Source organism: Sceloporus undulatus, chromosome 11 (genome assembly GCF_019175285.1).
Source record: "Sceloporus undulatus isolate JIND9_A2432 ecotype Alabama chromosome 11, SceUnd_v1.1, whole genome shotgun sequence".
In the NCBI taxonomy this organism is placed as follows: Eukaryota; Metazoa; Chordata; class Lepidosauria; order Squamata; family Phrynosomatidae; genus Sceloporus; species Sceloporus undulatus.
Window position 1 is genome coordinate 4979509 of NC_056532.1, and position 14513 is coordinate 4994021.

Here is a 14513-nt window from a genome sequence, read left to right on the forward strand (position 1 = left end):
CTGGCTGTCCAGTGAAACATCTGTCGCCTCACATGGAAGAGTGCCAGGAGGCAATGATTATGTGGCATGAGCCTGAAAAAGCAAGGACATATGGACATATATATATATATAGTGTCTCCTCTTTTTCCCCCAAAGCCTCCATTTTTTAATCCAGTGACACCTTTGTTTCAGGTCTTTCCGGGTGTTGCCCTTAAAACATGGGCCATGTGCCAAACCTAATAGTGGGACAACAAACTACAGATCCCATGACCCCATAAAACAATGCGGTAATAGTACTGTAATTGAAAGTGGTGTCAAACTGCGTTGTTTTCTGCAGGGCAGTCGCAGCCGTCGTTGAAAATGAATTGAAACCAGGGGCGTGCTGGCTAACTACGGTCTCATATTCCTGCTCCTATCTGTGTTCTGGATTATAGACTACCGTACCTTGCAGACATTGGCCGTGTGCCCAGGACGCAGCGATGCAACGTTTGCCTATTTCCAGTTTGGATATTTGAGAGCCAAGGGTGTGCACATGGGAAGGCGAGGATCTGGGAGATCCTGTTCCACAAATACAAACGCAGCACTGTGTTCGAATTTCCCTCTGGCCGCTGAGTAACTCCACAGCCCTGTGGCAACTGATGGTTCTGCTTTCTCATGTTGGATAATCCCATTGGCCTCCTATACAGGGTTGTTGGTACGGCTGTGTGGTCAAATCAAACCTATGAAGCTTCTGGGGGCATGTAAATGGCCAAACGGTAACATTTTTAGGGGCCTAAGGCCATATCCGCACTGCAAAAATAACTCAGTTTGACACCGCTTTAACTAATATTCTTTTAGTAGAAGGTACACTTTAGGCAGGTTTATTTTATTCTATTCTTAACCAATTGTATGTACAACACTGTCTAAATTTACAGCGCTCTATAAATAAAGCTTAATCATAATATGGTTCAATGCGATAGAATTTGTGGCTTTGCGTGATATTTAACCTTCTCTGTCCTATTGCTCTGACAAAGACGGGCTCCATTTTACGGCGTCCTGGGATTTGTAGTTTGTTGTGGCGCCAGAGCTGTCTGATAGAGAAGGCTCACAAAACTGCAGACCCTAGAAGTCTATAGCAGTGATTAAAGTGGTGTCAAACTGCATTCATTCTGCAATGGAGATGCAGACTGGGTCTCATTTTCCCCATTTGTCCTCAGTTCAAAATGCAAAAAGTAGTTTGCACTCAATACATTCAGGGGGAAAGCAAATGTCCACAGCATCTAGCAAAATAGCATTTCCTCTTCCCAGTAGAACAGGGCAAAAGCAAACCGCTGTTTCATCTAGCAAAATAGTTGTTGATACATTTGCCATGCTCTGATGTTGCTCTGCCACACTTTTGCCAACGTCGGAGGGTGTGTTTTTCTCCTTTGCAAACAAGCCAGTGTGCCCAGCTGCCGTTTTTGCTGGGTTGGGCGCTTGTTGTTGCATTTTTTAGGGCCAGAAGTGCTGAACACCGCAGCGGTGACGACAGAGGTGACCTTATTCAGCACTTTATGAGACAAGCGAATTGCTCACGTCTGCTTTTCGTTCCCAGGGTGGCAGCGCTGCTGAACAGGGAGAACTGGATGCTTTGCATGATGAGAGAGCACCGACATTTTTGCTTCCATTCATTTCTACTCCTCAAAGGTGGCGGTTGCTGTTGTGCGGCTTCCAGCCAGTTTCTGACACTATCATAGGGTTTTCTCGGTAGGTTTCTTCAGTGGAGGTCGTCCCCTGAGGCTGAGAGAGTGTGATTTGCGCATGGTCACCCATTGAGTTTCCATGGGCACATATTCTCAGCCTCCTCTGCGCAAATCTTGCCAAGGAAGCCCCATCATAGGTTTGCCGTAAGTTCGCCATAAGTAAAAAATGACTTGAAGGCACACAACAACAACAAACTCCTGAGGCTGTAGTCCAATACTCAAACCACTATACCACACTGTATCTCTGAGTAATACCTGGGATTGTATTGTAAGTTAATATAGGCTTGTCTAACACATCATCATCATCATTAGTATTATTATTGTGATCAACAAGACTATATGATAATACAATCCTAGTCACAGTGCCGTCCACATACATGGCACTTTGCAAACAATTACAGAAGGAGATTGTAGAATGCCAGAAGCATAGAAAGTTCCATTTTGGAAGCATAGGTTCCAGAATCCCCTAACCGGAATCATTAACTCCTGGCTGAAGGATTCTGGAAGTTACATAGGTCAAAAATGGAACTTTTCCAGACACAATCGACTTATAGAAGGATGTTCCCGAAGAGGCTCCTTTGATGGAGAATCAACCCGCCACCCTGCAAGGAGAGAGCTAGCTCTGCAGGGAGGAATGAATACCTTCTAGCTTCTTTCTGCGCTAGATTCCTCCTCTTTTAAATAGTTTTATCCTTGCCTTTCCTCCTCTTTATTAAAAATGGGATCTCCCGCAGTCGTTCTGAAGAGGTAAGAGCCCATCACCTTGAAAGACAGGGAAGGTGAGCCCAGAGCTTGGAAAAGAGACAGGTAGTTTTCCTCTGTGGCTGAAAGTCTCCTAGCCTTAGGGGCACTTGGGAATGGTTTGACTTCTTACGTTGGGCTGTATGCGCAGAGTTTTAAAAGGGCACCGTATCAAATCCCAGCTTGGCTGTGCAAACCCACCCGGCGGGTCATACTCTCTCGACCTCCGAGGACGGCACTGGCAAACCCCCTCGGAAGAAACATGCCAAGAAAACCCCATGATAGGTTTGCCATACAATAGAAGTGTCTTGAAGGCACACAACGACAAATGCCAAGCTTTGGGCATCGCTAGGAGGGTGCAAAGAATGTGGACATCCAAAAAGGAGTGACACCGCTGTTCCCCAGATGCCTGCTTCTTGATTTGGCAGAAATGGGTTGCGGCATTCACCCTTTAAAACCCTGGAGCCCAGCAGAAGAGAAGGCATGAGTGAGGCAATGTTCAAACCACTGCACCATGGTGGCTTATGGTATTGTAGTTTAAAGGTATTGTAACGTTGCTAGTTGTTTTGTGTCACTATTGCCCTTACATTCAGTGGTGTATCGGAGTAATGATGTATGAGTAAAATTAGTACCAAAAACCTTACTAAGGATCCTGTACGGTGTGTTATGGAAGGAGTAGGTAGTCAATGGGGGAGTGATACCACGAGGTACCGCACCAGGTGATGCCAGCCCTAGCGATGCCACTGGTTTTGTGGATTCTGGAAGTTACAGTCTCCAAAAGTATCCGTTCCAAGTGTGGTGAATGTGCTCATGCCTCAGGAATGTTATGCGTCTCTTGGTTGTCTGTTGTGAGATCTCTGTTGCCCTTATCTCTCCCAGAATAGTATAGATCCAGACTGATCGGGATCTCCCTCCCCACCTGGATTTCCCATCCCCTGCGGGTATTATGGTCATGCCATATCCCCCGGTGCATCAGAGGCCAAACTGGCTTAGCAGGCAGGTTTTGTCCTGTTGTGTGTGTATATGTGTGTGTGTGTGTGTGTGTGTGTGTGTGTGTGTGTGTGTATATATATATAAATATAGGAGAAGTTTCCGCAGAACAAGCATTGCTTTAGGTTCACCTTTGGGACAAGATTGAGCTGCTTCAGTCAGGTTACTTCTCCTTATCAGGGTTCAGGTTTTTACCCTTCCTCTTTCCTTGATCTTATCCATTAGGGAATGTTCCTATCTTGTCAACCAGTTCAGTTTGGTATGTTCTACAGCAACGATTTCCAAACTTTGGTCTTCCAGAGGTTTTGACTACAGCTCCCAGAAGCCTCTTCCCATCTTGGTGAATAGTCTTGGGTTCTGGGAGCCGAAGTCCAAAACACCTGGATGGCCGGAGTTAGGGAATCACAGAGCTTTAGAAGAGTTACTGTTGTTGATGACAGATCCCAGAATCCCCTAACCAGCACAACTGTTTTGCCAGAGGGATTTGGGCAGTTGTAATCTACGTTGTTTAGGCTGACAGCTCCCCAAATGTCCCAGCCAGAAAGGGAAGTTGTGGTCCCAAAAAGTAACTTTCCCAAGCTCTGGTCCATGGATTTCCTTCCTTCCTTCCTTCCTTCCTTCCTTCCTTCCTTCCTTCTTTCTGTTTTATGCAGCTAGTCTTCTGTGGATGTGGAGTATCTATAGGTTTAATCGATCACATTTGTAAGTCACCTTTCTTCCAATCTCAGTCACAAAAACTTTGTGAAATAGTTTGGAGAGAGGCAGAATGTAAGAGAAATTAGACATTATTTTCTGTGCAAAAGGAAGCAAGCAAGTTGATAAGACAGAGGGATGGATGGATGGACAGATAGATGATAGGTAGGCAGAAAGACTGGATGGATGGATGGATGGATGGATGGATGGATGGATGGATGCAGGGACGTAGCCAAGGGTGGGGTTCTTGGGGTCTGGACCCCCCCTTCCGTTAGATAAAATGAATGGTGCGTGCTGCTGCGCCGTCGCACCCAAGCCCCATTATAATGGTGGCACTTAGCCTGGACCCCCCCCTCCCAAAATCCTGGCTACGTCCCTGACGAATGGATGATAGGCAGGTAGACAGATTAGATAGATGGATAGATTCTATGATTCTAGATGGATAGATAGACAGACAGATGATAGGTAGGTAAATAGATTAGATGGATGGATAGATAGATAGAATTCATCCCCTCCAACTATCCCAATTTGGCAAAGACACTCCTGATCAATCCTCTACCTTCCCACTTTTGCAGCCCCTTTAAAAAGGTCCCAGTTCCTCCTCTCCTCCCAATTTCCCCCTTTGTCCTCAGTTTACTTGAATTGCTGCAAATAAATTGAAAGTTCAAAAGTAATCTGCATTCAATTTAGCAGATAGAAGAGGAGAGGAAGGCAGAACCCTATCCTTCCCAGTAGACTCAAGCAAAAGCAAATTGCTGCACTAACTTTAACTTGTCTGTTCTTCCTCATTGGTAACTTTTACCATCTGCTTGGTTGCACACATCCCAGCTTTAATCTGTGAAATGTTGGCGGATATGATACTGTAATATATTTATGCGTTCCCTTCAGTTAGATCAAGGGAATACTCATAGATTTCCACTTCCCTGCCTTTATCATCATGTAGCCATACTGGTTGAGAGGGACTGGTCCCAGTGCACCCAGGGAATCTTTGTGGCTGCGGACTTGAACCTGGGTCTCACAAGTCCCTATCCAATATTCTAGACACTCAGTATATTAAATAATACAATTTGCAGACTAGTGGAGTTAAATCAATGTTTAATGTTGAGCTTCACCTGTTGAATTCCACCATTGCAAGCCAGACTGTTAAAGGTACAGGGGACCTGTATTCATTTGCATCACAATATAGCCCTGAAGGCTTTTATTTTCTTTTTGGTCAGCAAAAACAGAGAGGTCTAGAAACTTGATTATTGGTCAGACCGGCTTAACCTGTTTTGTTTTCCGCCTTGGATTACAAAAGCATAGGGGCGCTTTCTGGAAAGCCCTCCTCCTTTTCTTTCCCATCCCTTCCCCCCCTTTTTTTACAAGCATAGCTCTTGCCTTTAAAAGTCTGGAGCTAGTTTGAAAAAGGGGAAGATTTCAATTTCGAAGGCAGGGTACCAACTTCGGACTAAAACTGTAAGAAAGGAGACCGTTTTTAACACTCTTTTTTAGAGCATGATTCGGCTTAGTGCTTAGTCTTGCTCAGGACTAGAAACCTGTGAAGTTTTTAGAGGGTCTGGTCTTGCTCAGGACTAGAAGCTTGGAAGATGTTGGTTTAAGAGCTCAGTGGGGGATACTAGGAGCTGCAGTCCAAAGATGTTACCTTCCCACACTCTGATTTACCTGTCTGGTGTTTCAGTATTTTGATGTTTCTCTTGATTTTCTCTGTTCAGGTCCATGCAGATCGGCCGGCCCACGCGCCCGGTTCTCTTCCCTTGAAGCCCTTGCCAGCGTGTGGAGCCTGCCCCACACCCGCCCTTGCCAAACCACGGCCTTTACCTGCGTGTTCCAGTGTTTCCCCTGCGACCCGTCCTGTGGGAACGCCTCGTGGGCCACCCCCGAGTTCACCCAACGTTCGGTGGCCCCAATGGTGAAGATGACCCGCTCCAAGACGTTCCAGGCCTACCTGCCCTCATGCCACAGAACCTACAGCTGCATCCACTGCAGGGCCCATCTGGCCAACCACGACGAACTCATTTCAAAGGTAGGCAGCCTCAGGTATGGCTTCCTTTTAAAACAGTGGGAGGCACTCCATATCCCCGATGATCCTGATTCGGAAGGGACAATCCTGGTTGATCCTCTGCCTTTCCACTTTTTCAGCTGCTTTTAAAATGTCCTGGCTTCTCTTTCCTACTCCTATTCTCCCGCTTTGCCCTCAGCTTACTTCACTTGCTGCAAACGAAGTTCAAAATGCAAATCTTCGGCCTCAGCGTTTGCGGCTTTGACTTTTGTGGGTTTGATTATTCCGCACATTGGATTAATACATTCTCTATTGGAATCTTTGGGTCCCCCGGCACAACTCTGCCAGAAGTTGATCATGGAGTCGCATCGGAGGACTTAGAGCAGCGGTTCTCAACCTGTGGGTTTTCTGATGGTCTTAGAACCAAGACACGACAATTTTATGGTTCGGGGCTACCGCAATGTGAGGGACTGTGTTAAAGGGTCGCGGCATTAGGAAGGTTGAGAACCACTGACCTAGAGAGTCTTAGAAGAAACACTTCTCTAGGCATTTGTAGTTCCTCCAATGCAATTCTCTTCCACATTTCAACTGTGAAATGTTGGGCAGTGTAGCATGGGACTTTTGTGGGCTACACTCTCTTGCCACACACTCTTTAGGTTTCTTCTTCCATGCAAAAAAGAGCTCTCTTTGCCCCCTGTTGAGAATCCATTTCACCATGTTATTTTAGTTCTCCTTAGGCTGTTTTAGGCCCAAGAAGTGTGCTGGATGTTAACTTTGGTTCAATATTGGAGCTCCCTATAGGCTTCTGTGGAAGGCCACACATATTTCACGGGCCTCACTTTTGCTACCTTGCTTTTATGGGGGGTTTTGTGATGCTTGTCCCAAATCTGCCAACAGACACCAGAGCGACTGAAGCATCCATTTTGCAGCCGTTTTGTCGTCTTCTCCTTTCTCCCAAGGGGTACGCAAAGAGATTTTGCAGCACCTTTGAGACCAACTAAAACAAAGCTTATGGTGGCATGAGTTTTCGTAGACTCAGGTGCATGTTTGGGGTGGAGAATCCAGAGATAGACCTATATAAATTGTTTGTGTGTGTTTGAATTCAAATTCAAAACTTTGTGGATATGGAGATGAGATGACAAGTTCAGTTTTAATGATGAGCATTGGGTGGACACCTCATTTCCATACCCACAAGGTTTTGAATTTGAAATTTGCACACAACCGGCTTATATGTCTGTCTCTGGACTCTCCACTCCAAACATACATCTGTGGAAGTAGTGTAGATGCACCCCTTGGTGGTCCAATTTGCCTGATCATTTCTATACAACCCCTTTATTTTTTCCTGGATGTGTTCCCCATCCTGCCCATCCCAAACCTTGCTGTTACAAACTTTATTTTGGCTGGTCATTCCTCCCTGCCACAAAAGAAATGGGGATCCATAATCAGCAGTTGCTATTTCAAGGCGGTAGCATTGATCTCCGAAATGCTTTTAGCCAGGTGCCTAAGTGCCTTTAAGTGAGTGGAAACTTGAATGTGACTGTCCTTATTTTATTTTATTTTTTGCTTGTTCATTGGATGCTTTTTGTCTCTGGCAAGCAGGGAAATGTTTCGGTTTTAGCAGCGTTGCGTTTGATCTTAAGGGAGAGATGTGTTGTGGCTTTGTTGTCTGGCCAAAAAGCTCTTAGGAGTCTAAGCAAGAACAGAGCGGCAGGCAAAGGCAGAGAGCTTCCTTTTGAGGGTTCTTGAATTATCTATTTGCAAGGATATTTTGTGCTATGGGTACCTTGGGGAGCAAGGCATTAGCAGAGTGTGCCATTTTTGTCATGCACATTTGGGGACATTTCTAAGTCAGGTCCAATCCACACTGCAGAAGTAATCCGATTTTCGTTTTGTGAGACGTTTAGTCTTCTCTGTCATAGAGTTCTAGTGCCAAATAAACTACAGTTTCCAGGATTCCCTAGCACTGAGCCAGCGCAGTTAGACTGGTCTCAAACTGGATTACCTCTACAGTATCGATTGGACCTCAGACTCAAACTAAACCCTATGGACTGATACTGTCAGAGGCTGAACAACTGGAAGCATGAGATTGGAGTTAGACGGACTTTATTCAAAGAGTCGTATTCTCCATTCACTGACACACACACACACACACGTCACAATCCTGTATGGCTTAGCATAGTGTAGCATGTATAGAGATGTTTTGGCACCTTTGAGACTCACTGAAAGAAAGAAGTTGGCAGCATGAGCTTTCCTAGACCTCAGTCTACTTCCTCAGATGCATTGAGTGGACTTACACATGCCATTAATATGTGAGAATGTCACTTCAAATTCAAAGGATTTGTGTGGCTCATTGGTAAAGGAAAAGGAATTTGGTCTATCATGCATAAATCAGCTATATAAATCCAGAGGCCAATGGTGGCTGGTGAATCCGTTTGGGGTTTTCGACTTAAAGGTTCACACTGAAACCCAGAGCAGATTCTGGTGATTAGGAGCCAAACATTTGGAGCATTTTGCTTGCTCACACAGAATACCATCCAAACAATAACCGTCTTTCTTGTATCCTGGATGCCTTCCTCTGTCTTTCTCTTCTATTTTCTTTTAAGGAAGAACTAGTCCAACAGCAGTGTCTTTGATTATGGAAATATGTTGAGAATTCATTGCTGGCCTCCTACACCTTCCTCTTGTCTTTTCTTCACTCCGACTGTCCAAGAATCCAGACCGTGCAATTTTTTGCTCTGGGTCCAAAGTCGGTGTAGGAGTTTCAGTTGGCTCCTAGATGAATAAAGCTCTCTCTCTCATATCTCAACTTTGGGATGGGAGCAAATATTGAAAGGACAAGCGTTCGTCATGTCAGCCACCACAGGCATGGGTCCCCTAAGAGAAATCCAAAAACCCAAGCCACAAAGTGGGACCATAGTAGCCATATTCGCCAGATCCAGGAGCATGTCTTTTGTAAAGCTAATGGCTTTGAATTTCCCATTTAGGACCAAGCGACTGCAAAATACTCTGCACTGCAAGCAGGAATAGCACCCAGTCTATTTCCCCTCTCTCTTGGCTAAAAGGATTTCAGCAAGGTTCAGCAGAGATAATGCAGCATTGGTTGGAGTGGAGAACATGTTATTCTTCTTGCTAATATTCACTAATTTCATTCTTAGAGGAAGCAATAGGTAATTTTTAACACTTTTCTTCCCTACGAAAAGAATATTTAAAAACTATTTGCACCTTTGAGATGCTCTTTGTGGTTCAGGACTTACTCTGTGCCGAATTCACGCATGGTGTTTCTGTGCAGAAAACAACTTTTTCTGCACAGGAAACGTTTCTCTCCCCCCTTTTATGCTGAAAGAGGCTAACAGAGGTTAGTCTCCAAAAACTCCTAAGGGCAAATGATTCTGATGAGTTTATTCCACCGCTTTTCACGCTTGAGACCCCAGCTGAATAACCAAATCTTGGAAAGAGGCCGCAGAGTCATTACAGCTGCCGATTCAAATGTGCCCAGGTTGCAGAAAGGATCTTCTTGTCTACGGAGAGCCAAGATTTTAGCTGCGTCAGCGTTGGTGGCATTTGCCTTCTGTCACAAATGGTTTTCACCAGACACATCATTCCATGGAGTGGCCAGGTTGGGCTTTCCCAGGTCAGGTTGCAAAAAGAGAGTCGAGCTTGGGAAAGTTGTTTTTGTTTGGACCTAGCAGAATTCCCCAGCCAGCAAGGCCAGTACTTTGGCAAGGGGATTGTGGCGGTTGTAATCCAAAAGTTATATTCCTTCCCCAAGATCTGATCCAAAAAGGTGCAAGGTTTCATTTCTTTAACTAGTTCGGGGGACAATCTGTTCTTGGAGCTTGACTTATTTTCAGATCGGTTGCAAAGAGATTCTGGCAGATCATGTGCAGAGAGATTTTGTAGCACCTTTGAGACTCACTGAAAGAAAGACATTGGCAGCGTGAGCTTTCCTAGACTCTAGTTCCTCAGATCCATTTGGAACTAGACTTTAAAATGCATGAGGAAGTAGCCTGAAGTCTACGAAAAGCTCATGCCGCCAACTTCTTTCTTTCAGTGAGTCCCAAAGGTGCTACAACATCTCTCCACGTGATTCTGTAAACTATATCTTTGAATTCTGACAGATCATATTTTAGCAGCCTCTTCCTCTTTGCTTGCGTCGCTCCTATAGCTTTTCAGAGACAGGCTGTGGGCAGCAGCTTGATAGTTATAACTGTGAGTTTGTCGTGATCTGCTCTGGCTCATAAGATACCAGTGCCAGATCATAGATGTGTAGTATTTATTTACATTTATACTGTTGTTGTGTGGCTTCAAATTGTTTCTGACTTACGGCGACCCTAAGGTAAACCTCTCATGGGTTTTCTTGGCAAGGAGGTTCGGAGGAGGCTTGCCACTGTCTTCCCCTGAGACTGAGAGCCAGGTCGCCCAATGGGTTTCCATGGCCGAGCGGGGAATCGAACCCTGGTCTCCAGATTCGAAGACCAGTGCTCAAACCACGACGCCTCCCTGGCTCTTGGAAACTAGAATCATAGGCCTGTTACAGACTGCCAAAATAAAGCTGCTTCAGGTCTCTTTGGAGATATGCTCTTTAAATGATGCATGGGTCCTAAGAGTCCGGAGGTTGCACCAAAGCCACACTCCATTCCTAAGCACTGGAGTGCAGCTTTGGTGCAGCTTCCGGATTCTTAGGATGCATGCATCATTTAAACAGCATACCTCCAAAGAGACCCGAAGCAGCTTTATTTTGGCAGTCTGTAACAGGCCATAGAGTCATAGAGTTGGAAGAGACTGCAAGGGCCATCCAGTCCAACCCCCTGCCATGCAGGAAATCCAAATCAAAGCATCCCCAGAAGATGGCCATCTAGTCTCTGCTTAAAGACCTCCAAGGAAGGAGACTCCACTACAGTTCCATTAATGCAGGTGGAAATGTTATTTGCCTGCTTGATCACATTCAACTTATGATCAACCCTAATCCCAAGGTCTCTTTTGTGTGTGTTAAATGCTTAAGTTCATTTGGGGACCTAGCACTACCTTTCCTCTGTATCTCCCCATCACCAACACACACAAACTTTTGCATCTGCTTCTCCTTTTCCTCCTTGAACTGAAATGTCTTTATTTTCTCTCCCTCCCTGCGCCAGTCCTTTTTGGGAAAGCTGCTAAATCTGGAAGCCTTTCCTTTTTCTTTGCCCTGTTTCCGAAGGAGAGATCATTTTTGGACAGGGCGAGGGGGAGGCAGAAAGCCGCGACCCGTCTTGCCAGGTGGAAACTCCAAACCGGTGGGCCGGTGGCGAGAGCGAGGGAGAGTCGGAAGTGCACAAAACAGCTGATTAAAAATAGATCTGAATCATTCCATCTGACCTGAGGGGGGATCAGTAACTTTGGCTTTGACCTTTCGGAGCTGAAATCGGCTAAGTGTTTCTATGGTAATTGGGTTGCTCTCCGGGGCTAATCAAAGATTTTGTTTCATTTTATTCTTTTTTAAGCCAGCTGAAAACCCCGCTGCGTTGTGAGAAAGCGGTGCGCAGACAGATCAGCCAACATGAATTATTCCTGGGCTCTTGGCTTGGAGTCATCTCCCTAACTTGTGGCTTCTGTGATTTATAGACCTGGACGCGGAGGGTCCTGGCTTAAAGAGCCATGGAATCAGTCCTTTGGCTTGGGTTTAAGGACTGGGGTCAGCCACTTCCAAATGTCTTTGTAGCTCTTTTTGCCCTCGAGGATTTCGAACGGCGTCTCGTTTTGCAACAGCAAGCTCATGAAGCATTGCAGTGAATGTGAAGTCGAAGGCTTTCACAGCCGGCATCCAAAGGTTTTTGTGGGTTTTTTGGGCTATGTGGCCATGGTCTAGAGCTAATGGGAGGTGCATAACCCAGGATTCAGGAGGTCAGGACCCTATCTGCTGGGAAAAGTTTATTCCTGACGTTTCACCAGCATCTGTGACTGATGCCAGCCACCGATGCTGGCGCAATGTCAGGAATAAATTCTTCTAGAACATGGCCACATAGCCCCCCAAAACCTGCAAAAATCCATTGAAGAGAATGATATGTAGAATTCCCAATTCAAACTTCCATCTCGATCACAGATGGTTTTGGGCAAAACACTGTTTTCCAGCTTCGGACCACCGTCTGAAGTATGCCAGTTGTATGTGGCGAGTCAGGTATGCCCTCCAGAAGATCAGACACTGAACAATTTTTATTATTGCGTGCCTTCCAACTCTTCCCCAGTTTTGGAGAGCCAACCCCAGTTAATCCTCTGCTGTCCTGCTTTCTCAGGTGCCTTTAAAACGTCCTGGTTTCTTCCCCGCTTTCCTCTTTTGCCCACAGCTTACCTCAATCGCTGCAAACCGAGTTCAAAGTGCAAAAGTAGTTTGCACTCAGTTAACTCGCCAGGAGGAAAAGAAGAGGAAGGGAGAGGATTTTTCTCTTCCCTGTAGTAGCCAAAAGCAAATTGCTGCAGCATCTCTTAGCTTATCTATTCTTCCTCGCTAATAATTTTTCACTACTGAAAATAATAGTTTGCAAAATCTTTCTCATTTAGACCTTTTACCCTCTTGTGGCCTGACTGCCTTCCTTTGGCCCTATTCTTACGTTTGCTCAGACATACATGTCCTGGTTTTCATCTGTGAATTGCAAAATATCCCTAATTGGATAATAATTGATTCTTTAGAGCCAGCATTTGTGTAGTGGTTTGAGGACACTGGGAGGCCAGGGTTCAAATTGCTGTTTGGCCATGGAGAAAGTCACAATCCAGCCGCAGAGGAAGACAAGGGCAAACCCATGCTGACCATATTCACCTTAGTGTCTCCATAAGTCAGAAATGGCTTGAAGGCAAACACAACAATATGTATTCTTGGGGACCCTTGAGGCTAAGCGACAACTGTAGATTTGTATAGTATACATTTTGGATAGGCAGACTCAGGCTCATTTTGGAATGTTTATGGGCCAACGCAGACTAAGATTTTGCAAGGCTAAGCTAATAAAACTGGCGTACCGTGGTCTAGACATCGAATAAAATGATCCTTCTGCTGGAAATGGGGCACTGGTGGCTTCCTTACAGTTAACAGTAACAGGAATACTCTTGGCTCTCTGAATGGAAAACTTAAAAACCAATTTTTCCTATTTCTTTGAGCAGATTCAGGCTGGGGGTATTCAGGAACAGCCGTTCTTGTTTTTTCCATTGTTTGGCTCGCAGTGTCCTGTTTTGAACGGACAGCCCCAGTGAGTGTGTGGGCTTTCAAAACCTTTGCATGACATGGAGGGTTGTTTTCTTGCCACGGCGTTAATGCAAACCAAATGCCTCTTTGAGAACGTCCGAGGTGGGAGGGAGGGAGGCAGTGTTCTTGAGTTCCACCCTTGAAAACCAAGGTGGATTTGCAGGGTGGAAGGCTGGAAATCCAGCGTCGAAGGATTTCCCAAATGGAGGGCACTGTTCTTTTCAATGGAGGCAGCGTCTATTTGTCATTGTAGGCAATGACATTGTGGGAGATTGGCTGGGGGGAGTTTAAAAAATGCCTGGGGATAGAGTGAAGGTTGCAGATGAACCAATAGAATTGAAAAATTGGTCATGCCATGGGGAGGATGGATGGTGGATGTATGGGTGGTAGAGTGAAGGCTGAAGATAAACCAACAGGATTGAGGAGAAGTTGGTCATGCCATGGGGAGGATAGATGGATGGATGCGGGATGGATGGATGGATGGATGGATGGATGGATGGATGGGTAAAGGTTGCAGATGAGCCAGTGGAACTGAGAAGAAGTTGGTCATGCCATGGTGATGATGCATAGATGGTAGAGTAAAGGTTGCAAATGATCCAGCAGAATTGAGAAGAAGTTGGTCATGCCATGGGGAGGAAGAAAGGATGGATGGGTGGATGGATGGATGGGTTATGAATGATGGATGGGTGGTAGAATGAAGGTTGCAGATGAGTGGTGGATGATAGAGTGAAGGTTGCAGATGAGCCAACAGACCTGAGAAGATATTGGTCATGGTGGCATGGTGATGATTGACGGATGGTGGGTGGATGGTAGAGTGAAAGATGCAGATGAATCAACAGAATTGAAAGTAAGTTGGTCATGGTATGGGAAGGATATATGGGTGATGGATTGATGGGTGATGAATGATGGATGGGTGGTAGAATGAAGGTTGCAGATGAACCAACAGAACTGAAAAGAAGTTGGTCATGCCATAACAATGATTGGTGGATGGAAGGATGGATGGATGGGGTGTGTGGATGATGGATTGATGGAAGGATGGACAGATGGATGGGTGGTAGAATGAAGGTTGCAGATGAACCAACAGAACTGAAAAGAAGTTGGCCATGCCATGGCAAGGATGGATGGATGGATGGATGGATGGATGGATGGGGTGTGTGGATGATGGATTGATGGAAGGATGGAC

At 45.5% G+C, this 14513-nt stretch overlaps 1 protein-coding gene across 1 annotated transcript in view; it reads left to right on the forward strand.

The window, feature by feature from the left end:
• Positions 1-5836: 5836 nt before the first annotated feature.
• The window catches only part of YPEL2 (yippee like 2), a 19740-nt gene continuing 11063 nt past the window's right edge, over positions 5837-14513 (forward strand). The window contains exon 1 of the mRNA XM_042442714.1: positions 5837-6147. Coding sequence (XP_042298648.1) covers positions 6031-6147 — 117 coding nt within the window. The 5' untranslated portion in view covers positions 5837-6030. The remainder of the gene's footprint in view (positions 6148-14513) is intronic.